The sequence below is a fragment of the Lutra lutra genome, chromosome 6 (assembly GCF_902655055.1).
Source record: "Lutra lutra chromosome 6, mLutLut1.2, whole genome shotgun sequence".
NCBI lineage: Eukaryota > Metazoa > Chordata > Mammalia > Carnivora > Mustelidae > Lutra > Lutra lutra.
This window is the reverse complement of record NC_062283.1, coordinates 153,497,454-153,523,925: the sequence shown is the minus strand read 5'-3', so window position 1 is coordinate 153,523,925 and position 26,472 is coordinate 153,497,454. Positions and strand designations below refer to the sequence as shown.

Sequence of the window (26,472 nt, the reverse complement as noted above, 5' to 3'; positions counted from 1 at the left end):
TGGAGGGCCGGCCGGGGCGGGGCGGCACCAGCACCCGTGTGCCAGGTGCTCCGAGCGAGTGTGGGATGGGAGGAGGATTATGTCACTCCTTCGAAGGATGAATTGAACGAGCTTCCTCCCGTGTCGGACTGACAGCACCACCCAGGAGCCCAGAGCATATAAAGCAGCGGCTGCCGCTGGGCGGCCAGTGCGGTGCCGACCCGGCTCGTGTGCTGCGAGGGCTGAGTCTCCGGCTCGCCGCAGACCCCGTCCTCGGCCTCGGCCCCCGCCTCCAGCCTCACCACAGCTGCCTCGCGGGCCACGTAAGAGCTTCATACAATTACTGAAAAATCATTGCATTGTCTTTACTTTTTGGAAATGGCTATTTTGATTTCTAAGAAGGGAGAAGGAAAAAGGGCCGTCTAGATGGGCAGGGTGAGGTCTTCACACTGCGAGCAGGGCTGCCGGGACCAGGTCCCCGGAGCGTCCTGTCTGCTTCCTTGGAGGGCGATGGAGCTCACGGTCCCTGTGACACTCACTCGTGTACCTGCCTGTGAGCCTGCCGCAGGCTCGTGTTTTCAGCTACAGAGTAAGCAGCCCCCAGAGTAACGTTTGTTGTGGACGTGGGGACCATGCGGGAGGTGTTCGAGAAAAATCCTCCTCAGCAGCGAGAGCACAGGGAGATCACAGAGTCTGCGATTCTAAACATTACTAACAGCTCAAAAGTGTCTTTGAATGTCACTAATGGGTCACGTACAAGCGTGTGAGGACCCTGGAATCCAGCTGTGATGCAAGTGGGGGCCGATCCTCACAGGAAAGTCTGGACTGGTCCCCGGAGGGGGCGGCTGTGCGGCCGGCTGGGAGGCTGTGGCAGGGGGGAGGGGGCTCCTAGGTGATCATGTCCCTCTGATGGAGGGAGCTAGGATTTGCTCAGGAGAGTTACTGCTGCTTGGATTGCTGATATAAAAGAATTTTAAAAGGTTTTTATGCGTTCTAACTATATTCTGTTGCAGAAAGTCTTTGAAAGTCGTTCTTTGGCAAACTGAGAGCCCAAACACAGTGAGTGTGTGGAAGTCAAGGGCCCAGAGAGGGCAGCGTGCGTCCCTGTGTCCGTGCTGCGTGTTGTACAGGGCACGGCACGTAGTAAGTGCAGTGGTTGTCCCTGCCGCTCCCACTCTTGCCTCGACCTTGTGAGATGAGATGCGACCCCCTCAGTCATTTGGCCAGAGTCCCAGTTCCGGCGACACTCCTTTTTGGGGGACTAGACAATTTGGTTTTGTTAGCAACAGAGTACAAACTGCTGTGTTTAAGCCGACACCCAGGAAGCTGGGCCTTTAGAGCTTGAAAAAAGTGCTTTTTGGGGGGATCACACTTTGCCAGAGCCAGCCATCCGCCTCGGTCTGCAGGGGACAGACAGCACACATCTGGTCTAGGGGACAGGGGGCCTTCCGGATGCAGTCACTGCTGTTCACACTGAGTGGCAGGGGTCACTCTGGGTTGTCTAGCCTGCTTCCTTGTGACCTCGGTCCTTGGAGAACCCAGATAGCAGGTCCGGGCATAGCCGTCCAGGGCGTTGAGCACATGCCCGTGCCTGCCATGCCCACCACGCCACGTGCGCCCTTTACCTTGTGGACTCGCTTAGCTCGTTTCTCACAGTGACCCTGTCTGTGGAAGCTTCAAAGAACTACTCTTCATTTGACAGGGGACCAAAGTGGGGTGGGAGGGTGAGCAGGCCGCCCCGGGGCACGGCTTTGAGCCTGCCCACTACGGCCCGCCGCCTTGCAGTGCGCTGCTGGAAAACAACCCGGCCCATGGACTTGTTTGTGGAGAGGCTGTGTGCAGCAGAGTCAGACTCGAGAGGGGCCCTGCTCCTGGGGAACCATCCTCCATCCCAGGAACCACTGCTTCCAGGTCACCAGATCCTTCTGGCGAGGGACGCTGGTTGGCTTTCTGCAGCCCTGAGCAGCTCATGAGCTTTGCTCTCCTCCTGGAGGAGACGCTGGGGGCTCAGCGGGAAGCAGCCTGCTGCTGGGAGGGACCTCCATGCCCCCCATGCCTGGCAGGATGCTGGCGTGGGAGCACCAAGGCAGGGAGGGCAAGGGTTAAGAACAGAGCAGGCTTCTGTCCAGCACTCCTGAGTTCTGGCCCAGTGTCTGCTGGCCTGAACCATGCCAACTGAAAATCCTCAAAATGGAAAAACAGGCCTGCAAGAAAATAGAACAGCCGAACAAAAGCGATTGCTAAGTGGAATGCTATTTGTGTGTGTGTGTGTGTGTGTGTGTGTGTGTGTGTGGTTAGGATACACCAAATTAAATTTACTTCTCCTGCATGTAGTTAATATTTATTTAAGTTATGCACTTATTTTTTTCTTGACTATTTACTCAAAGATGCCTTCATAGATGATTTTCTAAATAATGCTGATACTTTCCTAAATTCATGATTCCTGGGTTTAAGTCTTGGTACACTTCTCACCAACAAGCACTTAACTCTTTGGGGTCTTCATTTATCCATCTGTAAAATGGGCATGGTAATAACAGTATTTGCCTCTCAGGTCAGTATGAGGATCAAATAATATGAACATTGAGATGTGATTAGTTCAGTGCTTTGTCAGCACGTGCCGGTCCAGCTGCAGTCAGAAGTAACCCTTCGGAAAAGACAACTTCTTATCAAGCGTTTACTTTCCACAAATCCACTTGTTTTTGATTCTGACGCACAAACTGTCTGTGTGAGTGAAAATCCCAGGCCACATGGAGAGTTGCCGCTGTGTATGCCTGTGTGACCAGGGTCTGCTTCCTCCGTAGGGCTCGGCTGCGGACGGCAGCATGACCTGGATGCTGGTGCTGCTTGCCCTCTGGGTCTCGTGTAGTGCTCAAGGTGAGTGCAGAAGGTGTCCCTGGTCGTCCGGGGCTGTTGGGTGCCAGCAGCTGATGTGATTGCCGTTCCTTAGAACATCTGGAACCTCCTTCTCAATAAATATTTACTTACTTTTGAGTCCACATAATAGGAAATTACTTATTTTTTTGGAAAATCTAAGTATTAGAGAAAGATACTTTCTCCTAGACACACAGCATTGGCTGTGCACACTGAGCCTTTTCCCACCTGCTGAATTTATAACTGGAAGTGGTTGGTGCTTTTTCCCCACTTGAAAATGTATCGTAAGTATTTCCCCACGCGTGTATTTTCATACCACATGGTTTTGTGTAGTATGGTCGGGAGAGAACCCTGATATGTTTAAGGCCAATCTCCATCGACACCATAAGTTTATTATCGTGAGTATAAATGACGCTGCCGGAAGTCCTTTTGTGAATAAATCTTTACTCGCATTTGTGATTCTATCTTTAGAAAAAGGTCCAAAAGTAAAATTGCTGAGTCAAAGGTTTAAACTACTGTAAAATTGTTGTTACGTTGCCCGATGGCTGTAGTAAGGGTCGTGGAATTCACAGTCGGATCAGCAACACTGTGAATGTAACGTTTGAACTTGCCACGTAGGAGATGGAAAGCTATGCTTCCCCTAATATTTCTATTCAGTCAATTACTTTGAATTATTTAACCCATTTTATTTTGGGACGGTCTGGTCACTTTTCTTTCTAGTCATTCGCATGGTGACTTAAAACTATTGATTTGCAGACTTGAGACCCACCACTTTCTCAGAGCCTTACCCAGAGCATTCAGTAAGACTCTCAAAATGTACTTCTGCAAAATAAAGGGATACAATGTAACTTGTGTAATCACAGAATATACTTCTGCAAAGTAAAGAGATACAATGTAACTTGTGTAAGTCACACGCTCTCTATAGGAAAGCAACATGTAATGTAATCCTAACAAGACAGAGGCCCCTTTCCTTTGCAGGATTGTTTTCCTGGGCAATCAAATGGTAGACACAGGGCCACACCTAAGCCTCAGATCCGGGTGGGAGAGCAGGAGACAGATTCCAGAAGGTGTATGGAGCCTGACTCCGGGCAGTGCATCCTCCCCTGAAAAAGTCTGGCTGCGGAGAGTGCCAGCTAATCTAGACAAAGTGCTCGGTTTACCTTCTGGCATGTGCTCCCACTGTCTTGGGGCCTCACTTTGGGAAGCAGCCCAGAGACAGAGGATAATGGTTTTACGTGAGAGCTGTCATTAAAGCCCTAGGAGAAGGGGGGGGGGGATCCGGGGACACTGAGGCTGCAATGGCTCCGTCACACGTGACATCACGGTTTGCTCCCTGCCAGTAAAAATGCCCTCTGGGCTTGTGCTCATCCTGTTTGCTGGCAATCACTCCCCTCTGTCCCCACTGCAGCCGATGCCCAGGACGAGGACATGGCCTTCGACCTTTTCAGCATCAGCAACATCAACCGGAAGACCATCGGGGCCAAGCAGTTCCGGGGGCCAGACCCCAGTGTGCCTGCCTATCGCTTCGTCCGCTTTGACTACATCCCACCAGTGAACGCAGATTACCTCAGCAAAATTGCCAAAATCATGCGGCAAAAGGAGGGGTTCTTCCTCACGGCCAGCCTGAAGCAGGACCCCAAGTCCCGGGGCACGCTCCTGGCTCTGGAGGGCCCCGGCGCCTCCCAGAGGCAATTCGAAATCGTCTCCAATGGCCCAGCAGACACGCTGGACCTTACCTACTGGACAGATGGTACCCAGCACGTCATCTCCCTGGAGGACGTGGGCCTGGCTGACTCCCAGTGGAAGAACATCACCGTGCAGGTGACCGGGGAGACCTATAGCTTGTATGTGGGCTGTGACCTGATTGACAGCTTCACGCTGGATGAGCCGTTCTACGAGCAGCTGCGGACAGAGAAGAGCCGGATGTATGTGGCCAAGGGCTCTGCGCGAGAAAGTCACTTCCGGGTATGTGTGGCAGGGTCACGGCAGATGCGTGAGGTGGGTTGAGGGAGCTGGGAGTGGACCAGCAAGGGCCTCTCTTAACCTGATGCCCGTGCTGGCGCAGGTCAGGCCTGGCCTGGGAGACACATGCCACCATGTGTGGACACACAGAGACACGCACATGCAAACGTCACCTGTGTATATACACACGCACAGACCTACACACTCGCGTGCACAATCACACGCATGCACGCACGCCACTGCACACGTACATATACACACGCTCGCGCACACACCTTTCTCAACCGCAGATAAGCAGAGGTGTGCTTTCTCACAGTGCAAACGGTCACGGGTTTCCAGACGGAAGACTGATTTGATGACTGAGGCATCAGCCCCCTTCCGACGTTCTGGAAATCCCAGGCTCTGCATGAGGAGTCTGCTGCCCGCTCCCCGTTTAGCACTGAAATGCTAGGAGATCTGATTTACAGCCATGCTTTTTAAGAAAAGGGCTGTTGATTTACGAGGGGCTAGCTGCACGTTCGTCTTAAAACACATTCACGCTGAAGTAGATTTTGGAAGCTCTCTGTGACCACAAGCGTCTAGAACCCTCAGCGGGGTCAGTGCTTTGCTTGCCTCCAGATCTGCCTTCTTGGGAAATCAAGGTGCCATTGAATTCAGTTTTTGGAGGAGAAGGCGAGAGTCCTCACCAGTCGTTGAACTAAACTCTTGTGGCCATCAGGGAGGTCCTGTGGGCCCCGCCGAAAGGGCCGCTGACCCCTCACAGGGTGGAAGGCTCTCTCCCCGAGAGAGTCCACATCTGTGAGTAGAGCACGGGCGTTGTGAGAACAATAGCCAGGCGCCGGCAGCCAGCGGAGTCCCCTGCAAAGGACGTGCAGCCCAGAGTGTCTGACTGGACGTGTTTGGAAGACAGATCCACACACGAGTCATGAGGCCACCCTCATGGTCTCCCAGTGTGCGATCCCTGGTCTGCTGTGCTGAGAGCTGAGCCTCCGCAGTAACGGACACAGGATGATCTGCGACAGAGAGTGCTAGTGAGCGGAAGCACAGAGAGAAACGTTCTCGCTTTTCCTTCTATGTTTGTACATTATGTATTTATATTATATGTCTTTTTATATATTATGTAAATACCTTATGTGTTTAAAATGTCACCCAGCCCAGTGTCAAACGTTTGATGTCTGTCCGCTGCTCTCTTTCTCTCCAGGGCTTGCTGCAGAACGTCTACTTATTGTTCGAGAATTCAGCGGAAGACGTTCTGAGCCGGAAGGGCTGTCAGCAAAGTCAGGGAGGTAGGTGTGTTTGAGCACCACATTCCGCGTCTCCTTTTTTGTCTTGGATGGATTTCTACCATGAGGTGTGTGCATGTGCGTGAGCATGTGTGAGTGTGTCTGTGCATATATGTGTGTGTGCACATGTGCATGCGTGTATGTGGGGGGAGCTCATGAGGGTTTAAGAAAAGTATTCTAATAAAGAGCCATTACTGTCCTTGAGTGAGTTTGCTGGTCAACTTAGACATGTTGACATCTGAAAATTTATAAACTGCCTGAAAGATTAATTTTGAATATATTTTAATAATCTAAAATAATCCATTTTATGAGCCAAAAAGCCAATGCATGCATTTTAACATGAATCCATGCAAACTTTCCAGTCTGTTAGTGTGTGAAGACCACCTCTGCAAACCAGCCGCTCTGGTGGCCGTGGTTAGCGGGGGTTTCTCACGCTCCTCACAGCTGCGGACAAAGCCCAAGGAAAACCTCCACACTGTGGGACCCATTGACATGATCTCACATCGTCTGTTCATGGCCGTTTGCCTTTGCCTCCGGCCGTAACCGGACAGCCTGTTCCCAAGCGTTTGCTTTATGAAGCTCATTCCACTGGTTCTGTAAACTCAGCGTCCGTAAATCTGCAAAGTGCCTCTGGGACGGGGTAGAGGCGCCGGGGCTCTGGGTGCATGGTGGGCGGAGTGACTCCCTGTGGGCTGGCCCCCCGCCCGGTCCCCCTCGCGGCTCCTTCTGTGAGTTCCTCTCACAGAGACCCTTCTTCGCGTCAGACGGTGCCGTCGAGGTGGGCACCGATCACTTGCTCACGCTCGGCAGGTGGCGTCTGTAGCGCGACGGCGGCTCTGAGACCCACGGTCCCCCTGCTGCGGCTGGACTCGGCCTGCGTGGGAACTGGAACCCTCGTGTCCACCCTGCCAGAGCTGGACGTGCCGCTTGGCCGTGCCGCTCGGAGGCCGTGCCCCTACCGTCTGCACCCGCTCCCGGGCTGGGCAGTTCGCCTCCGGGGCAGGAAGGGAATCCCGAGAGCGATGTTTGGTGGACGGTGACAGGGGAGAGGCTTGCAGTGCCTGCCCCCGCCACACAGGCTCCCACGATAAGCCCCTCGTGCGTGGTACCTGCTGGGGCTCTGGCCTCACCCCGTGTCTCCAGCCCAGCTAACAGGCCAACTACCGGTCCCTGTGATTTAAGCCACTGCCTTTTTGGGAGGAACGTGATTTTTCAGAAAAGGCTATGACAGTAAACGGACGTCTAACGCCAACTGCTCAGGAAGGTTCCACAGAGAAAGCAGAGTGGCTCTCGGGGTGTCCTGACACAGGGGGCTGTGCCGTGTGATGGGAAAGCTGAGCCCCACCTGGGTGTTGAGTTCCTGGAGACCCTGCAGTCTCCACAGCAGGACAAGAGGCACCCGTCTGGGTCCAGGTCTAACCACAGGCAAGACTGCCGCACGTCTAGTCAGAGGGGGATGGACGCTGTGACTCTGGGGTATCCTGTCCTAAGGAAGTGCTCTGCGGTCTGTCCGAAATCAGGCGGCAGTGGGCCATGGGGTGCATTCCTGGATGCAGTATTGTTTTTAATCTGATACCCGGGAGCACCGGCTGACGTGCTTATGTTTTGGGGTACGTGCCCCTATCCAACCAGCAAGCCGGGGGAGCTCCCAAGGTCAGGATCGTGGTAAGGATTTATGACAGTAATAAAACCTCAGCAGCAAGAGGCCCCACAGGGCGACAGTGTCCATGAGGTGTAACTCAGCAGTGAGATGCTGAGAGGCACGGGACAGCTTACTCCCGTGACAGTCCTGTGGTGGGGGCCACGGCCACGTCCAGGCTGGCCCGGCTCCTGCGAGGGACAACCCCTCTCTGGACTGGCCCAAGCCTCTTCCCAGTTTGGGTCCCCAGCACGTATGTCCTGTGGTGAGGACCCAGAGGGTTTGTGTGGCTTTAGGGACAGCAAGGGGGTCCCCTGGTCGAGCGTCTGAGGGGTCTGCCCTTCCCTCCAGGGGATGGGGCAGGACCGCCAGGCAGAGGACGTGAGTGCGAGGGAGGCCCGGTGAGGCCCGGTGAGGTCCTGACCAGCAGGAGGACCGTTGCGTCTGCCTTGATTAGGAGCAGGCGGCCCCAGTAAACGGTGTTTGGAGTAGAAAAAGGGGCTATGAGGTTGGGGGAGCCGTGGATTTACCAAGAACGGTGGTCGGAGGCAGGTCCAGCTGGGACTGGAAGAAACAGGCTGTCCCAGGAGATTGTCTCCTCCTGTCGGTCTGAGTCACTCATGGGCCGCAGTCCCCAGGCTTCCGCCTTCTGCTGCTGCCTGCTGCTGAGCACCATGGTCGCGTGGCCAGTGGCTGTCCGTGGTGCTGTTGGCAGGTGTCCCCGAGCAGGCAGAGTGCTGTTGGACCAGCAGCGCCGTGATGGACACCGTGCCATCACGTGCCATTCTCAGGTGGACCTTATGCCCGTGGCACCGCCTCCCTGTGGCCAGGCCACGCTCACCACCATCCTTGTGCTTCTGCAGTTGAAGCCAATGCCATCAGTGAGACCACAGAGACGCTGCACCTGAGCCCTCAGGTGGCGCCCGAGTACGCGGGCCCCGGCGCGCCCAGGAAGCCGGAGGTGTGCGAGCGTTCCTGTGAGGAGCTGGGCACCATGATGGCCGAGCTGGCGGGGCTGCACGTCATCGTCAACGAGCTACACGAGAACCTGCGGAAGGTGGTGGGTGCCGGCGGCCGTGGCAGGGAAAGGGGGCAGGTGGGGGCGGGCAGGGACCTCGGAATCCCAAAGGCCCACGGGCTCCACGTGCTCAGGATGGTTCTCAGCCAGGGGACACCCGTGTCCCCAGCAGACACAAATTCTGAGGGAGGGGAGGCACTTCTGTGGGAAGGATGGGTGCAGTGAGGAGGGACCACAGAGGTCTGGGAAGTTAGGGTGTGGTCAGGACAGTACCAGCCTGGTGACCAGCACCTCAGGGAGGAGGCAGTGACTCGTGTGACAGCAGCCAGCTTCCCTAGGGACGCACCCTCCACTGGCTTAGGGGACGGGAAGAGGGTGGCGCCCGTGAGAAGGGAGAGAGGCAGCGGGGAGGACCCCCGGAGAGTCTGCCGGTCTGGGGGTGCCCGTTCCCACCCTTTGCCCCACAGGAAAGGGCCTGGAGCTGTGGTCTGACTGTGGCCCAGGATAGGGTGGGACCAGCTCAGTTTCCACTCCATGGGGAGGTAGAGGCAGTGGGCATGGTGAGGGCAGCTCATGGCAAAGGCTTAGCGTCTTCCGGAACCTTCCAGTGTGTCTGTGGCTCTGGAGCAGGAATGGAGGCAGGAGTGCCAACCGTAGCCCCACGTCCCCTCCCCCCGTGTGTGAGGGCGCAAGTGGGGATTGGAGGCAGGGGCGGCTGCTTTGTGGGCCGTCTCACCAAGCGAGGGGGGTCTTCCTGGGGGGCGTGGGTGGCCTCACTGCCACCGACCCTGCATCCAGGGCTGTCATGCAAGCAGAAGGGGATGAAAAGTGCTTTGGGACAAGTTTGCTTAGCTTGGAGTCGGGGACAGGGACATGGGTGACCTCCCCAAAACCTCCTGGATAGTGTGTTTCTGTGCGTTTTGGGGCAAGAGTGGGCCCATGCCTTTCTTGTGATTCTCTTGGGGACTGTGACCCCGCCCAGAAGCCCCTGCATCTGGGGGGAGGCACCCACAGCCTGTTGGCCGGAGGAGTACTAGAAACACCTATCTGGGCAGCCCATGTCCTTTTCACGTACTTGATTCTGTTTAAAGCCTGTGGTCTTCTCCTCCAGTCTGTAATCCCCAAGACAGCAAGAATTAGGTGTGTCCTTGCCACTGGGTCAGTTTTCAGTGGTACTTGGCTGGCAGGGTCCCTTCTCTGTCCAGCACTGCCAGGTGCTGGGCCCCAAGTCACGGTCACACCCAGGGCTAGAGCCCTCTGGGCAGACGTGCTGAACAGCGAGCTCCAGAACGTCTGTCAGTGGGGCGCCGGGTGCGAGCGGGGATGCTGTGGAGGGTGATGGTGGCAGGCCTGCTCTATGATTGCCATGACATGACCCTGCTTGGGGAGGTTCCACGCGGCCTGATGCTGTCTCATCGAGGGGGCCATGGTGCCCCACGCAGAGCCTTCTGCACAGCCAATGGCTCCAGTCCAGACCACGGGCACTCTCGGGTCACGGAGGCGCTTTCCTTCTCGTCTGTGGGCATGAGTGGGTACGTTGTACTCATCGACACTGAAACGTTGCCTCAACCTTCCAGTCCAACGACAACCAGTTCCTCTGGGAGCTCATCGGCGGCCCGCCCAAGACGAGGAACATGTCCTCTTGCTGGCAGGACGGCCGGTTCTTCGCAGAGAATGAGACGTGGGTGGTGGACAGTTGCACCAAGTGCACCTGCAAGGTAAGACGTGGGGACACGTGTCCTCTGAGGGCAGAGAGGCCTGTGTGGGTGGCCGCACTCCTGGCTTCCCTGGTGAGCCACGGAACGTGTGCAGCCACTTCGGGAGACCCAGTGTGGGGACCTAAGTGGGCACCAGCCAACCCCACTGCTTTGCACAAAAGAGACGAGCTCCAGGAGGTGAACAACCATTTCACGGGAGGCGGGAGGCAGCTGGGGCAGAGCTGGCCGGCACCTGTAACTCCAGGCAGCTCCATGGGGCCTGGGGGGCAGGTCACAGACCACATGGTGATCGGTAGGTAACTTGGCCTCTTGCCCTTGGTGAGCGCTCCCTGTTTACACCAAGGGCGGCCTCGGGGGTCAGCAGCATGCCGAAACCTGGCCCTCCCACCCCGTGCACGGGCACAGCCGTCCTCCCAGCCCTTCCCATCCAGCCCCGCACTGATGTTTGCTCGTTTGAATGAGCGTTTCACAGACCCCTTTTTCGCCTGCAGAAATTTAAAACCGTTTGCCACCAAATCACTTGTCCCCCAGCGACCTGCGCCAACCCATCCTTTGTGGAAGGAGAATGCTGCCCATCCTGCTCCCACTGTAAGTGCGCGTGGGGCTCGGGCCACCGCCTGCGCATCCGTCTGTGCCTGCTTGCCACTCTGCTTGCTCTGCCGCTGGCCAGGGCCTCACACCTGTGAGCTGGACGTGGGGGAGGACGCGGGGGAGGATGGGGGGAGAAGTGGGGGTGGACGTGGGGGAGGACGTGGGGGTGGATGGGGGGAAGGACGCAGGGCCACCTCACCCGGAAGCGGTTGGCACTCACGGTCCACACTGACTGGGAGTCTGAACATCCTTGGAGTTCAGGCTCCTGTCCTGTCCCCCGGGTGAGGAAGTGGACTCAGTAGCTGCTGTACAAGGATAGAGCACCACTGGGAGCCGGGCACTGAGGGTGTTAGGACAGCTTGTAACCCTGTCAGCACACCCCACAGGGAAAGGACAACAGGAACAAAGCCCATCAGAGCATCACTCCTCCCCACTCCTTGTAGACGCATCCCCAGGCGCAGACACGGGGTGGGAGGCCGCCGCACACCCACGGGCCGAGCCTGCGTCTGTGGATAGCTCCTGGCCTGCAGGGCTCTGGGGAGCCAGGGTCCAGTGGAAGCTCAGGTCCTCACCCAAGTCCTGCTGTGCCGTGTCCCTGGCCCCTCACCCAGGGGTGGTGCCTTTGCGCGGATGCCTTCCCAGGCTTCGCTGCCCCTGTGTCCCAGCCGGGGTCCCACCCTGCAGCCCTGTGCAGCTGTCCTCCTCTCCTGCCACTGAGCTCTGCCGCATTTGTCCTTCTGGGAGCTACATGGGCCCCTCTCTCCTTCCCTGTGTGAGTGTGCCGGCCACTCCGGGGGCGTCCGGGTTCCTGGAACATTTGTTCTTCTCTCACTGGTGTTCATCCTCCCCTGCCTGGTCTGGGCCTTGAGGCCAAGGTCATAGGCTGGGGACGCCCTGTAGGCTTTGCCCACAGGGCCGCCCCTTCTCACGTGCCCTCTGGATGCAGCTGGAGAATGGCAGGGGCAGTGAGGTCAGGCTCTGACGCTCTGATTTGGGGCAAAATATAATTTTTCTGGGGCTCAATTCATTGTCTGTAAAATATGGGAGGATTATGCCCACTACTCGGGGTTAGTTTTTTTTTTTTTAAAGATTTTATTTTTTTATTTGAGAGAGAAAGACAGTGAGAGAGAGAAGGTCAGAGGGAGAAGCAGACTCCCCATGGAGATGGGGGCCACATGTGGGACTCGATCCCGGGACTCCGGGATCGTGACCTGAGCTGAAGGCAGTTGCTCAACCAGCTGAGCCCCCAGGCTCCCAGGGGTTAGTTTTGTGATTGAAATGGACAATGCTGAAGCAGACGGCGTGTGGGAGAGCCTGATGCGCCTTCCAAGTTGGTGCGCACCACGCTGGCGCGAGGCAGAAGATGAAAACACGATCCCGGACGGAGCCCGCGTCTGACTAGGGGGGCGTTCCGTGCTGCTGAGCGAGGTCCCCGGGACCTATTCTCATCTGGTTTCCTGCTTTCTGGAATGTTTACGCTGAGTACGATGAGGGAAAGCAGTGTGTGTCCTGCTCCCCAGACAGACCTCCTGCAGGAAGTTACCTACAGAAAGGAATCACTCAGGATTTCCTTTGCAGGAAATTGCCTTTTTATTTAACTTGTCCTGATTAAGTCGTCTGGGACTGAATTTGGTGACCTGTAACTCCAACCAACACTGAAATATTTCATTATCATGTGTCACTCAGCAACGGGGGTTAAAAAGGAGCATGTTAAGTCTTAGTACGTCCCATAAAGCCCCGTGTGGACCTGATTCCAGACTCTTTCCTGTGAACCATCTTCAGAAATCCGTAGACCCCTTCCCCGACCCTGGTGGTGAGCGTGGCTCGGAGCGCAGACGGTGAAGCCCAGGGCCTCCGCAGTGCTCCGAGGGCACACCCCACGCACCTGCCTTCCCCAGCACACGGCTTCCGCCTCGCAGGCCCTTCGCGGGCCAGTCTGTCCCGTGGCCACCCTGGGCGAAGGTTTGACAGGCCCTGTGCTTCCCACCCAGCGCTGGATGGCGAGGAAGGCTGGTCCCCCTGGGCAGAGTGGACGGAGTGCTCCACCACCTGTGGCTCAGGCACCCAGCAGAGAGGGCGGTCCTGTGACGTCACCAGCAACACCTGCCTGGGGCCGTCCATCCAGACGCGGGCGTGCAGCCTGGGCAAGTGTGACAATCGCAGTGAGTGTCCGGGCCTCTGGGTGTCAGGGGCTGGGGTCGGCATTGCTCTCCTTTGGGTGTGGGGGTCGGTGGGGACGGGCTGGGTTTCGGGGACCCCTTAGGCTTGTCCGGGGGCTCCTGCGGGAGAGGGTCCTTCCCCTGCCACTTGTCCTCTCCACTCCTTCATGTGAGCAAACGTGGGGGCCACAGCTGCCCTGACATGTTGTCCTCGTCTGTGTGCTAGTCCGGCAGAACGGGGGCTGGAGCCACTGGTCACCTTGGTCGTCCTGCTCAGTGACCTGCGGCATCGGCAACATCACGCGAATCCGTCTCTGCAACTCGCCCGTCCCCCAGATGGGCGGCAAGCAGTGCAAAGGGAGCGGCCGCGAGACCAAGGGCTGCCGGGGCGTCCCGTGTCCGAGTAGGTGCCGTGAAGGCTGGGTGGGAGCGGGTGTTTGCAGACGGCGGGGCGCAGGGGTCTGGGGCCAGGCCCATTCTTGCTGGCAGCAGTGGGACTGGGCCCGAGCCATGGAGACACCACCAAACCTCGGCTGGCTGCGTGCTGGAAGCCGGCCTCGGAGTAACTCCGGGTGGCCTGCGAGCCCTGACCTCACCAGAGCCAGCCCAGGGAGACTACAGCTCCCCCACGATTCAGGGAAACATCAGCTTGTACCGTGGGAGCTCTCGCTGCTTGCCCTTCACTGGGGGCCGTGTGGAGGGCCCAGACCGGTGGGTCTCAGGGGACGGCCGATTCTGCAGCTGGACCGGCAACCAGGGTGCCAGGAGCCTCTCCAAAGCCCGAGTCACGCCTGCAAGGACAGCCGGCGACAAGGAGAGTGCGGGGAGCCTCCCCTCACTGCCGAGCTGTCCGTTAGAACGAATGTGAGCTGTTCCATGGTGGGGCCCCTGTGCCTGCAGGCCCTGGCCAGCGGTCAGCTTCTACTCACAGCGTCCGTATGATTTTCCAGAGGAGAAAACCACACCCGCCGACACCCGCTCTCGGCATTACCCCTGATCTTAGTGCCGCGAGCGCACACTCTTCCCAGTGTTCCAGCCCCATGCGGAGACCCTGCTCCGTCTGGCTTAGGTCACCTTCCCCACCGACCCTCTGTGCTCTCTGCCTACAGTCGACGGCCGGTGGAGCCCGTGGTCGCCGTGGTCAGCCTGCACTGTCACCTGTGCCGGCGGGATCCGGGAGCGGACACGGGTTTGCAACAGCCCCGAGCCGCAGCACGGGGGCAAGGACTGCGCGGGGGACGTGAGGGAGCATCAGATGTGCAACAGGAGGAGCTGCCCCATAGGTGGGTGTTGGGGGCGGCTCCGGACGCGGAGGACGTAGGACCGAGCTCAGGACGGGCGGGGGCGGCTCCGGACGCGGAGGACGTAGGACCGAGTGCAGAACAGCAGAAAAATAGGGAAGAAAGCTCAGCTCTATGCACTCAACCGTAACTGCTCTGATCACCGAGCTTGTCTGTGTTTTCACATAAACACGGAGACGCGCGCTGTGAGGGAAACGTTTTGTGCGACGACAGCCATCCAGGCTCCCTGCAGCCCCTGTACTCTCACCACCTGAGGATCTATTCTTGGAGGTGGCGACTCCACCAGAAGCCCCGGCCCCCCCGAGTAACTCAGTTTCCCTGCAGCGAGCTCCTCCCGATGTAGGCAGCGCCTGCGTCCTTCTGCGAGGGGCTTGGGGGCGCAGTCCTGTGCTGACCCCGCTCTGCGTCCTCCCGTGCAGATGGCTGCTTGTCCAACCCCTGCTTCCCGGGAGCCCAGTGCAACAGCTTCCCTGACGGCTCCTGGTCCTGTGGCTCCTGCCCCATGGGCTTCCTAGGCAACGGCACTCACTGTGAGGACCTGGATGAGGTGGGTCCCTGCCCCAGGGGAGGGGAACTCACGGGGACGGGGCCGGGGCTCACACCAGTGTGCCCCACAGTGTGCTGTGGTCACCGATGTCTGCTTCACCACGAGCAAAGCCCACCGCTGCGTCAACACCAACCCCGGCTTCCACTGCCTGCCGTGCCCCCCTCGCTACAAAGGGACCCAGCCCTTCGGCGTCGGCCTGGAGGCAGCCAGGACCGAGAAGCAGGTGAGGACCCTGGCCCGTTGTGTGTGGGGAGAGGCTGGAAACCCGTCGGGGAGAGCCTGGGCATTGGAGAGGAACAGAGGTGGCCTCCCTAGGGCAGGCAGAGGGCTACGGGAGTGGGAGCCTGTCCACCAGCCTCCCTGGACCACCCTGGTGGGTGCAGAGCACAGCTTTCCTGCAGGAGCCCAAACGGACCGGCTGACAGCCCACGGTTCCCTGTGGGCTTGGACATCATGCCAGAGCCGCTCTGAAGCCACTGAAAAGCCTCCAGAGAGAGCATCGTCCTGAGTGTCTGGACGCCTTCCTGGCACCTGCTGTCCCCACAGCATCTGAGGGGTCCCTGCACCCCTGCACTGGTCCCTGAGTGCCCACTGCACACCCTGCCTGGGAGGGGTGGGGTCTCCATGTGTCCTAGCCATGCGGCCCTTTCCCCACAGGTGTGTGAGCCCGAGAACCCATGCACGGACAAGACTCACGCCTGCCACCGGCACGCGGAGTGTGTCTACCTGGGGCATTTCAGCGACCCCATGTACAAGTGTGAGTGCCAGACGGGCTACGCGGGTGATGGGCTCATCTGCGGGGAGGACTCGGACCTGGACGGCTGGCCCAACAAGAACCTGGTCTGCGCCACCAACGCCACGTACCACTGCATCAAGGTGAGGGCCGGGCGCGGCCCCGAAGGTGCCCACCCACAGGCTCCTGGGCCTCCCACGTCCAGGAGCCCCCATTTGGGGTGGTTGTGGCTATTGGGACATGACTCATGGGTCTACACGATCGGGGGCTCTGGGAGGTTGCAGCGGCGTCCTGTGCCCGCTCCCCGCGGCTCCCTGTGCTGGGGAACACTCGTGTTTCACCACATCTGTGGGACGGGGGGCCTGGGCGTGACGGTCCTGGGAGATCTTCGCTGGCGCCAGCCGTGGCCCCCGGAATCTAGTCTGCTTGGAGGGTGGGACTCCTGGGGCACACGGGGACACAGAATTGAAACGCAGCTCAGGTTTGAATTATGACATCACTGGAGTGAAACAAAATGATTTTTCTAACGACGTCAGTTACCCACTTGTGTGAAGAGCTGACGGGGACGTGATTTGGACTCTGTGATGGGAGCTGGCATCACGGCGAGGAAGGGGACCCCGCGGGCTCAGCCCTGCTCCAGGCTCTCAGAGTGGCGGCTCTCCCCCCCTCGGGTTTTTGCTCTCTGGTGCTGTTTCGCAGGGGTCCTGGGTGAGGGATGCGAGCCTCCCTGTCTGGCCACACAGGGGTCCTGGGTGAGGGATGCGAGCCTCCCTGTCTGGCCACTCTGGCCACAGGTTGTCGTCTCCAGTACGGCCTTGCCGGGCTGAAGACAGCTCCCAACCTCCCGGCGACCAGCTCTGTGCCCACAACGTTACTCCCCTGCCCCCGCATGTGTTATAACTCACGTGCGTTCTCTGCTCGCAGGACAACTGCCCGCTGCTGCCCAATTCCGGCCAGGAAGACTTTGACAAGGACGGCACCGGGGACGCCTGTGACGATGATGACGACAATGATGGCGTGGACGATGAGAAGGTGGGGCCAGTGGGGCGGCTCTGGACCTCGGGGTCGGGTAGCCAGGGAGGGGAGCCTCATCCCAGGTCCCCAGACACGTCTGTGAGCAGCATTCCCGCACACGCAACGTGGCACTGGCCGGGCATGGGCCGCAGGTGCTCTGCTGGGACGCCAGCAGGAGTTAGACCTCTTGGTGGCTCAGAGTCCTGCCCGCCCTCCTGGGGGAGCCGGCGATGAGCACGGCCGTCTCCCCAGTGAGTGATGTGCTCCCCGTCACCGCAGCCGGGACACACTAGCGCTTCCCGCGGAAACTGTTATAGGACGTGAGTGAGTTTGCATGCACACGGGTGCACAGCGCTTGTGGGAACAGACCCCGCGGCTCCTCATGGCTCCGCCACATCCGCCTCCCACTGACCCACGGACCCCTTCACCACCTGCCTGCTCACGTGTGTGATGGGGATGCATGTGTTTCCACCACGAGGCACACAGTGTGTCATCATTGTCGCAGGACAATGTCGGATGCATCAATGGCCACCAAATGACTCGGTGGCAGTGACGTGTTTGCTGGGGCTGACTGCTCCATCCATGAGGGCTGCTGCCCCTCCGTCTCCCACGCAGGTTCCCGACTCCTTTCCTTGCCTTTCCCTAGGACAACTGCCAGCTCCTCTTCAACCCCCGCCAGTTCGACTACGACAAGGACGAGGTTGGGGACCGCTGTGACAACTGTCCATACGTGCACAACCCTGCACAGATCGACACGGACAACAATGGCGAAGGGGATGCGTGCTCCGTGGACATTGATGGGGACGGTCAGTCCTGCTCCTTGGTGTAGACATGTGTTCGCGAGTCATCGTCCCCCCATGAGTGTGGCATAAGCTGGCCGCCCCTGTGGGTTGGCACCGGATGAACCGTGACTTAGCTGTTCTGGCGGGAGTTCAGCCTCACCCAATCCGTCCCTCCTGGGGTCAGTGGGGGGTTGCCAGCCTCAGGACCTCCCTCCTAGAACTACAGACATGGCATCTTCCTTCTCATGACCCAGGCCCCAGCCCTGCACCCTGTGTCCTTCCCGCTCATCCCCATCAGAGCCCCAAGAGTGCAGTCCTGTCTCCTCAACAGATCGTGCCTCTGAGACGTGTCAGATGGCAGCGCCCGCCTCCCTGTCTCCCTGTCTTGGGATATCCCTCCCTGGCCCTCGTTTCTAACAAGTCATGAGCTGGCCATGGTGAAGCTGCCCTGGGGGTCCCCCAGGTGTCAGGAACTCCAACACCTCCAGCTGGCACTCCACCCAAGAGGCTGGGGCCCCGGCAGGCAGCTGTGGCTCTTTGTCTGCGGGCGTCTGCAGGCTGGGGCCAGCGGGTGCCTCTCTGCCCTGGCCATGGCTGGAGCACCAGCCAGCCCTTCCTGGGGGTCCATTCTGGGGGTCCGTTCTCGCTGCCCTCTGCATCCTACCCCCTCGGGCCCCCGTGGTCCAGGCGGGAGTGCCTCGGTCTGTCCTGTGTGTTCCCGCTGACTCAGCAGTTGAGCTCTTTGGGGTTTTGCCAGCAGCGGACGGGGTTGTGTGACCCACTGTTCTGTCATGTTTCTGTGGCTCCGGTGCTGACGGGACTCATTCCCGTGGGGGGGGTTTCTTGCGATGAGGTATCGCCTGGAAACCCTGCTGGCCTTGGCCTCTATCGCTTTTCCTCTGCAGAGCAAATGGTGACGGGGAGGGAGCGTGCCCCAGGTCAAGGCTAGGGGATGGAAGCGAGGGAGACGGTCCGCACGGCGAACTCAGCTCGCCGTGAGAACACAGCTTCTTGTCCTGCCGCGCTGCCCGGAAACCTCCGCGAGCGGCTCTGGTTCAAACTAGGGGGATCTGGACTTGGACAGGAAACCTGACGTGTTTTCCCACGAATGCAGTAATGTTTACACTTCACCATGATCTTAGATCCGCGTTGTTAAATGGAAGTTTGGCTCTAAGTTGCTTAATGCAGTAGGAAAAGCTCTGCCCTCTTTTGTCTTTCCCTGGAATGCCCACAGACGTCTTCAACGAGCGGGACAACTGTCCCTACGTGTACAACACTGACCAGAGAGACACGGACGGGGACGGCGTGGGCGATCACTGTGACAACTGCCCCCTGGTGCACAACCCCGACCAGGTAGCTGATCTCGTGATAGATCCGCTGTGTCTGCGGGCAGCTTGAGGTCGGGGGGTGTCGTCACTTGTAGACAGTCGTGTGCTTGTGGCTTTCCGGCCGCTGTGCCACGAGCAAGTGGCAGCACCGGCGTTTCAGGAGTTTGATTGCAACCGTTACTGAACCGAGCGGTCACTCTCGTATCTCGGTGGCCACGGGCCAGATGCCCAGTGTCTTCCTGCCCTTCCTGACGGGAGCCGTGCCTCCCTCCACTCATCTTCCTTTCCCGGAAGCAAACGGGGAATCCACTTCTCCTCCAGATTTGCCTTTGGAAGACACAGTGAACGGAACGCGTCATGGTTGGACTTGGGCTAGCCTGTCGCAGACATTGTCAAAGAGGCACTTGGTTCTGTGGTGTTAATTCTTTCCAGTCCTCTTCCCGTGACATGAGCAGATGGAGAGCTCTCACGGTGGTGGAGTGTCCTGGAGCTGCCCCCCGATGTGGACAGCCCTCCTGGGGGCACAGCCGCTCATGCGCATGAGGTGGCCCAACCCCAAAGTCCATGGGACTTCCAGCCTGGCGCCCCACTTGCTGGGTGACACTCAGCGTGGGTCTTGCTCTGTCCCCCAGACCGATGTGGACAATGACCTTGTGGGAGACCAGTGTGACAACAATGAGGACATCGATGAGGACGGCCACCAGAACAATCAGGACAACTGCCCCTCCATCTCCAACGCCAACCAGGCCGACCATGACCACGATGGCCAGGGCGACGCCTGTGACTCAGACGATGACAACGACGGGGTCCCCGACGACAGGGACAACTGTCGGCTGGTGTCCAACCCGGACCAGGAGGACTCGGACGGTGGGTGCCTCACAGGGAGCCCCGGGGCCAAGTCCGTGCAGGAAATGGGGTGCTGTGCTCTCCTGGGCAGCTCTGCTCGTGCCCACCAGCTGCCGTGCCAGCAACAGGCTCCCCGTGCATCGTGTGTCGGGGTGGCCTGCGTCACAGCCGTTGGTGGTCTCTGCAGAGAGGCCCTGAACAGGCAGGATGAGGTGGGGATCTGGGTCACCTCATGTCACCTCATGATGGTGAGGGTTGGGGTTTGTCATGGGTAAAGCAACAAAAAATGGTGGGTGTGAAATATCAGGAAAAGGGACAGTTTTTCTGGGAAGCTAACCCCACCCCGGGGGTTGCAGGGGGACCTGGGACCCCAGGAAGATCTCCAGCAGACAGTGATGTGCATGCTGTGCCCGGGGCTTCTGGGGGAGCGTGAGAAAGTGGCGGCAGGCGTGGGAGGCGCTGCTCGGCCTTCAGGAGCAGAGATGGGGGGTGGGCATCTGAGCCACGGAGCCACAGGTGCACAGGGACTCGGGGCCTGGGGCCAGCTCCAGGGGTCCCCTCCCCACCCCCAAGCCATGTGCCTGACTCCTGTGGGACACGAAGACCTATCTGGACCCACAGCACTCGGCTCAGGCCGCCCTGCTGTCGTGTGGGGGAGGCTTCCCCGTGTCCTCATGTGAGTGCACTGGCCTGCACCCGTTGGTGGGACATGCACTGCCGGTTTCCAGAATGTGATGGGAAATTAGCTGCACTCGGTACATTTTTCTCTTTCCAAAGCTATTGGCACTCACACGTGCTAGTGTAGGAAGATGCCGTTGTCCTGGGGAGGGTCGTGCTCACTGCAGACAAGCCACCGCGGGGGCCGTGGGTCCCCCATGAGCAGCCAGTGGTCTGTTCCCGCCGCACACCCCACCCCTTCCACCACCTCACTGGACAAGTTGAGAGAAGCTTCCAGAAGAAAGAAGATTGTACGTCCCCAGGGATAGTCATTTCTAGAGTCAGAACTCTGCTTCAGATCTGAAGGTTTGGGGCAGGATGATGAAGAAAGGTCGTGACAGAAGTTCTGAAAACTATCAGAAAGCAAGCCCCAAGGTCAGCCCGGTGGTCCAGCGACAGCTCACAGAGCCGGCAGCCCAGGGCTGCGTGGGGACCCTCGAGGGCTGGCCGGGGCTGCCACACATGGTCACCGCTCCATGGAGCGTCTCTGCGAGCATGTGAGGACGCTTCAGAGAGGCAGACGGCAAACCATCTACTCTGTTTTCTCCTTCTGCTTGTGCTGGTGGCAGGTGATGGGCGCGGGGATGCTTGCAAGGACGACTTTGACAACGACAGCATCCCAGACATCGATGACGTGTGCCCTGAAAACAGTGCCATCAGCGAAACTGACTTCAGGAACTTCCAGATGGTCCATCTGGACCCCAAGGGCACCACTCAGATCGACCCCAACTGGGTCATTCGCCATCAAGGGAAGGAGCTGGTGCAGACGGCCAATTCGGACCCTGGCATCGCGGTCGGTGAGCCCTGGGCATCCGTCCTTCCCGGTTCCTGGGGATGAGGTGCTGACAGAGCAGGCGGGAGGGTTGTGGGGGTGAGATTAGGGAGGTCTCGTGGGAGACCCCACCCTTCCATGTCGGCCTAAATGGTCTTGACAAGGGCCTGGGGAGTCACACGTTTGGAATTTCACACCCAGGATGGCATTTTATGCTATGGATGTGGTCCGTGAGATGCTACAGGACACAGTAAGGCTCTCCAGCGTCCAGTCCGTGGGATCTGAACATGAGAACCCCCCCCCCCCCGCGCCCGGAGCGCCCGAGGCGTGGACTCGGTGCGGCCTTGTCCGTGCGCATCCGCGGGTCCCGGGCCAACCAGGCATCTCCCCGCAGGCTGTTCCGACCCAGTCCTGTGACTGAATGTTTCCTTGATACCCAGGGTTTGATGAGTTTGGGTCTGTGGACTTCAGCGGCACGTTTTACGTCAACACCGACCGGGACGATGACTACGCCGGCTTCGTCTTCGGCTACCAGTCCAGCAGCCGTTTCTACGTGGTGATGTGGAAGCAGGTCACGCAGACCTACTGGGAGGACCAGCCCACCCGCGCCTACGGCTACTCCGGCGTGTCCCTCAAGGTGGTGAACTCCACCACGGGGACCGGCGAGCACCTGCGGAACGCTCTGTGGCACACCGGGAACACTGAGGGTCAGGTGAGGGTGCTGGGGCACGCCAAGCGCCGGGCCCCTCCACGTGGCCTTGCGGCTGCTGCGTTCTCCACAGAGCAGGCTCCGCCCCGTCCAGAGACGCCCTGCCTCCGGGGCATCATCCGCTGGGACTCGAGCTACACCAGTCCTAACGCTTTCCTGCGCAGAACCTCGCTCCCTGAAGAGGCCAGGCCTGGCGCTCTGAGAAACGCAGCTGATGATCCTCTTGTAGATTAAGTCTGTCGTTTCTACCTTCTTCTAGAGAAAGGGAGAACCCGGTGTTCAGTTGAGGTTTTGCCCCAGGCCCCGTGCTGAGGCAGAGGATGGAGGACCCGAATCCCCGGCCGGCTCTGGCCTAAGCACCTGCGCTCCGAGCCCGGGACCGCATGGCCTCCTGTCAGGGGATCCTGTCCAGGCTGGAGATTTATGCCATGAAACCCCTCAGATGGCGACATGGTTACCTGAACCCTGGGGATTAGTTTGCCCAGTAACATCTTTGTTTCGTATTTGGTGACCGCGGTTAGGACTCAGGTGCCAGCTAGACCCGGGACGGGTGTGTTTTCCCAGGTGCGTACGTTATGGCATGACCCCAAGAACATCGGCTGGAAAGACTACACCGCGTACAGGTGGCATCTGACCCACAGACCCAAGACAGGCTACATAAGGTGAGTGGGACTCAGGACCAGCCCCGTCCCCCAGGGGACTTCCCTCCGCAAGGATGTCTCCCCACCGTGGGGCAAGTCAGAGCGTTAGCAGACGCGTCTGCTGGTGGGACTCCCACTTGCTGCCCTTGTCTCCTGCACGTCACAGGCCTTTTTCCTACCCTGCCTCTCCTCCTGCACACCAGTTATGGGGAAAAACCTAGCTATGGAAGCGGAGAACATTAAACTTGCCATGTTCATGGAACTCAGAGGAAGATAAATGACTTTCCTCCTAATGAACATTCTGGGCAGGGGACAGAAAGTATCAATCGTTACGATTTTTTAAAGATTTTATTTATTCGTCAGAGAGAGAGAGAGCAGGGGGAGAGGCAGAGAGAGAAGCAGGCTCCTTGCAGAGCAGGGAGCCCGATGTGGAACTCGATCCCAGGGCCGGGCATCATGACCTGAGCTGAAGGGAGACGCTTGATGACTGAGCCACTGAGGTGCACGGAAAGTGCAAATCAGCTCCATCTTTGCAAAAGTACCATTGGCCTCATTCAGAGAACAGATTCGTGTTTCTGTCTGACATCGTGAACGGCCGCATTTAAAAGCCATCACGGAACCCTCACATGAGTCAGGCTGAGAGTATTTTGCCCTTCCGGCGTGACAGTGTTTGTGAGTGGTTTGGATTAGAACAAATATGGATGATTTAAATCAGGTGCTTGTTTTCTCCCAAAGTTAAATTTGGCTAGAAAGTGCAGGGCCGGGAGCGTGAGTCTGCGGCAGGAGTGAGTGGCCCGGGGCAGGGGAAGCCCGGGCTCGCTGTCTGGCTGTGGTGCTCGCTCGCCCGCAGGCCACCTTCCCGTCAGGGAGGCCTTTGTGCAGGCCGTCCTGCTTCGGGCATTCAGAGATAGCCCCGTCCTTGTCGCCACGCAGGGCTGCCTAGCGGGTGGGAACAGTTGGCACGTGGCTTCCGTGCCAGGGCAGGCTGTGGTGCCCAGGCAGTGCGGCCCAGAAACAGTCCCCCCACCGTGGGCAGCTGTCTGGCTCCCCGGCACTAGGGACCGAGAGGCCCCGCTGAGACCAAGGGGCCAGCTATGGGGAGCGGCGAGTCTTGGAGCCGTGACCTGTTGCTGCTGGGGGGCTGTGCGAGGACAGAGCTGACCCCGACCCCCGGCCCTCACCCCCACATCATTTCCCTCTGTTTGCAGAGTCTTAGTGCATGAAGGAAAGCAGGTCATGGCAGACTCAGGACCCATGTACGACCAAACCTACGCTGGCGGGCGGCTGGGTCTGTTTGTCTTCTCTCAAGAAATGGTCTATTTTTCGGACCTCAAATACGAGTGCAGAGGTGGGTGAGAACCCCGCCACGTGGTGGCTCGCAGCGCAGAGACTGGGGAAGGGACGTGCAACTCAATGGTCCTTTCGTAAAGCAGCACGCTAGGCAGTGAGCGCGGTTCTTTTCGGGGAGCCCGGTTTGCTTTCTTTCCGTGTCTGTTTTAGATCGAATGTGAATTCCTTCGGTGGAACCAACACTTCCCAACTCACAGGCTCTGCCTGTTCGTCGTCTCTGTCCTCCGCACATCTTCTGGACCACTCAGGGCGTGTTAGACTGCGACCTTGCTAAAGGAGGGAGGGAGGGAAGGAGGGAGGGAGGAAGGAAGGAATAGGGAGGGGAAGGGAAGGGAGGAGGACTGGAAGGGAGGGAGGAGAGAAGCAGCAGGAGGGCAGTTCTGGGCAGTGGCAGTTACTGGTCTAGGAATATATTTGAATCACAATACGGCAGACCTGGAAGGCTGCCCCCGTCTCTCTGACCCGCACCTTCATGAGCACGTGAAAATATTCCCTCTTGCTGGTGAGGTCAGGGAGGCTCCAAGGTACCTTTCAACAATCACACACTGGAAAGCCACGTAAAGAGGGAAAGGGAACATGAGAATGTTGCTTCTGGTGTTGTGTTGTTTTGTTTTGCTTTTCCCTCTGTTGGGTTGTCTTTCAAGACGTGACACGTTCCCTCCCTCCCTCCCATGCACGCATCGGAGCATCCATCCGTCCATCCGTATTGTGGATTTTTTAAAAATTAGGATGATATTCAGGTTACAGGTAGAACCAAATAAAAGAAAACAAAGCCCACGGTCCAGCTGTCCTAATTCCACTTACCGCTGTTTGTTTGTAGATGTGTGACAGGGCCTGCCGCACCTCCAGAGACGTACTGTAGACGCTGCGCCCTAGACCCCCAGCGCGCGGCTGCTTCCAGCTTCTCTCTCTTCAGCAGCGCTCCTGTCCTCGACCTTGACACTGAGGGTCGTGCACCATCATTGACCCCGAACCCGCGTGCCTTCAGAGGATACGTGTTGAAGGAGAACGTGCAGCCCACTCCAGGAACACAGCGTGGTGATGCGCGAGACTTTCTGTGCAGCGAAAACCGAGCATGGCATTACATCGTTTTTTCCTTGTTTGTTTAAAAAGAACGACGTTTACATATAAAATGTAATTACTTATTGTATTTATGTGTATATGGAGTTGAAGGGAATATTGTGCGCAAGCCATTATCATAAATTAAGCAGGAAAAATATTGCTATGTGACTTTCAATGTTTAAAGCCATTTCCATTCCAGTAGCAGGCAGTCCCGTCCGGTTGACCCCAGAGACGGGTCTGCCGGAGTATGGTGAGCCGTGGGGGCAGAGAGGTCGGGAGACCTGTCACACACTGGGGAGCCAGCTGCCTAATCGGCACATTAGCAGTAAGGAGAACGAATGAATGCCCCTTCCCCCACACCCCTGCCCACAGCGGAAGCCCGTGTACTTGGCAGAGAGGGGCAGGTGTATCTGAGAGGGGACATCCGGGAAAGCAGCACGAGCACAGGTCCCAGTGGGGGTCCGGCAGAGCCTCCCACCCAACGGGCTTGAGAGACCTCCTGGCTGGCTGTCCCCTGACTCTGCTCTCTCGTTGCCAGAATTCCTGCTCAGCCCCCTTGCCCATCTCCGCTGCTGGAGAACAGACCAGCAGATGGACGCCTCCGCCAGGACACCTTAGCCTCTCAATCCTGTTCTAGACTTTGAAACCCGGCCAAAGCGGCTTACCGAATCTGGCAACACTTTCCACTAAGGTTCCCATTACAGATGTTTCCTTAATATTTATTAAAAGACTGTCAGTGCAGCTTCATTCACTAATAACTTATTTTAAATATGTCACGTGACACGAGTTGCAGGATTTCTGGGAATAAATGTGTAGCACGTCTATGATAATATAAAAATCCAGTTACCACAAAATGCCTTCCTGTCAAGATACAAGCTTTACCATACCACAGTATTATGGTGCCGTGATAAAGCTTAACACGGGAGAGAACACATCACTGGTCGTGGGGAGTTTATAGCGGAACCTAACTGGGGTTGCTGCCGGCGGCCGTGATTCTGTCTTTGTTCCCGTTGCCCGTCGCTGTGCATGGGATTTAAGACTTGGAGCGCTAAAGCAAGCCTTGTCAGATGCAGCCGTTAACCAGTCATACAAGTGTCATACGTAACGTGTGTAATTTACACAAGTTCGGGTGTGTTTGTTCTTTGCCTTCAATTGCATGATCTTTCTACAGAAAGTATTAATCTCACTCCATGTGAGGGGCTTGAGAAGAGAACTTTGTCTTGTCAGAGGCGGGCAAGTCCTGCTCCCCTCTCCACTGACCGAGTCCTCATGTCCGTGTATGGTAGAGAGGACGCACAGCTTTGGTCCCAGAGGGCACATTCCATTTGATAAAGTCACGCGTTGCTTCCTTCGAGGTGGATTTTTTGTTTTGCTGCACTTTTCTGTGGAGCCGCGTCCCCAGGACAGGGGCGTGGGAGCTCGGACTCGACCGGACGGTCGCGGAAGCCAC

General features: G+C 58.1%; 1 protein-coding gene across 1 annotated transcript; it reads left to right on the top strand.

Annotated features, from left to right (window-relative positions):
• THBS2 (thrombospondin 2) lies at positions 1 to 25,763 on the top strand. The gene is made up of 22 exons (XM_047734518.1): positions 1 to 302; positions 2,781 to 2,853; positions 4,259 to 4,815; positions 6,014 to 6,098; positions 8,598 to 8,794; positions 10,330 to 10,470; positions 10,962 to 11,058; positions 13,053 to 13,223; positions 13,447 to 13,623; positions 14,330 to 14,503; positions 14,941 to 15,068; positions 15,139 to 15,291; positions 15,726 to 15,944; positions 16,726 to 16,833; positions 17,462 to 17,621; positions 18,832 to 18,950; positions 19,558 to 19,792; positions 21,058 to 21,285; positions 21,701 to 21,972; positions 22,534 to 22,631; positions 23,819 to 23,958; positions 24,781 to 25,763. The coding sequence occupies exons 2-22, from the start codon at positions 2,802 to 2,804 to the stop codon at positions 24,786 to 24,788; spliced, it is 3,519 nt and encodes a 1,172-aa protein (XP_047590474.1). The 5' UTR covers positions 1 to 302; positions 2,781 to 2,801; the 3' UTR covers positions 24,789 to 25,763.
• The last annotated feature ends 709 nt before the right edge of the window (positions 25,764 to 26,472 follow it).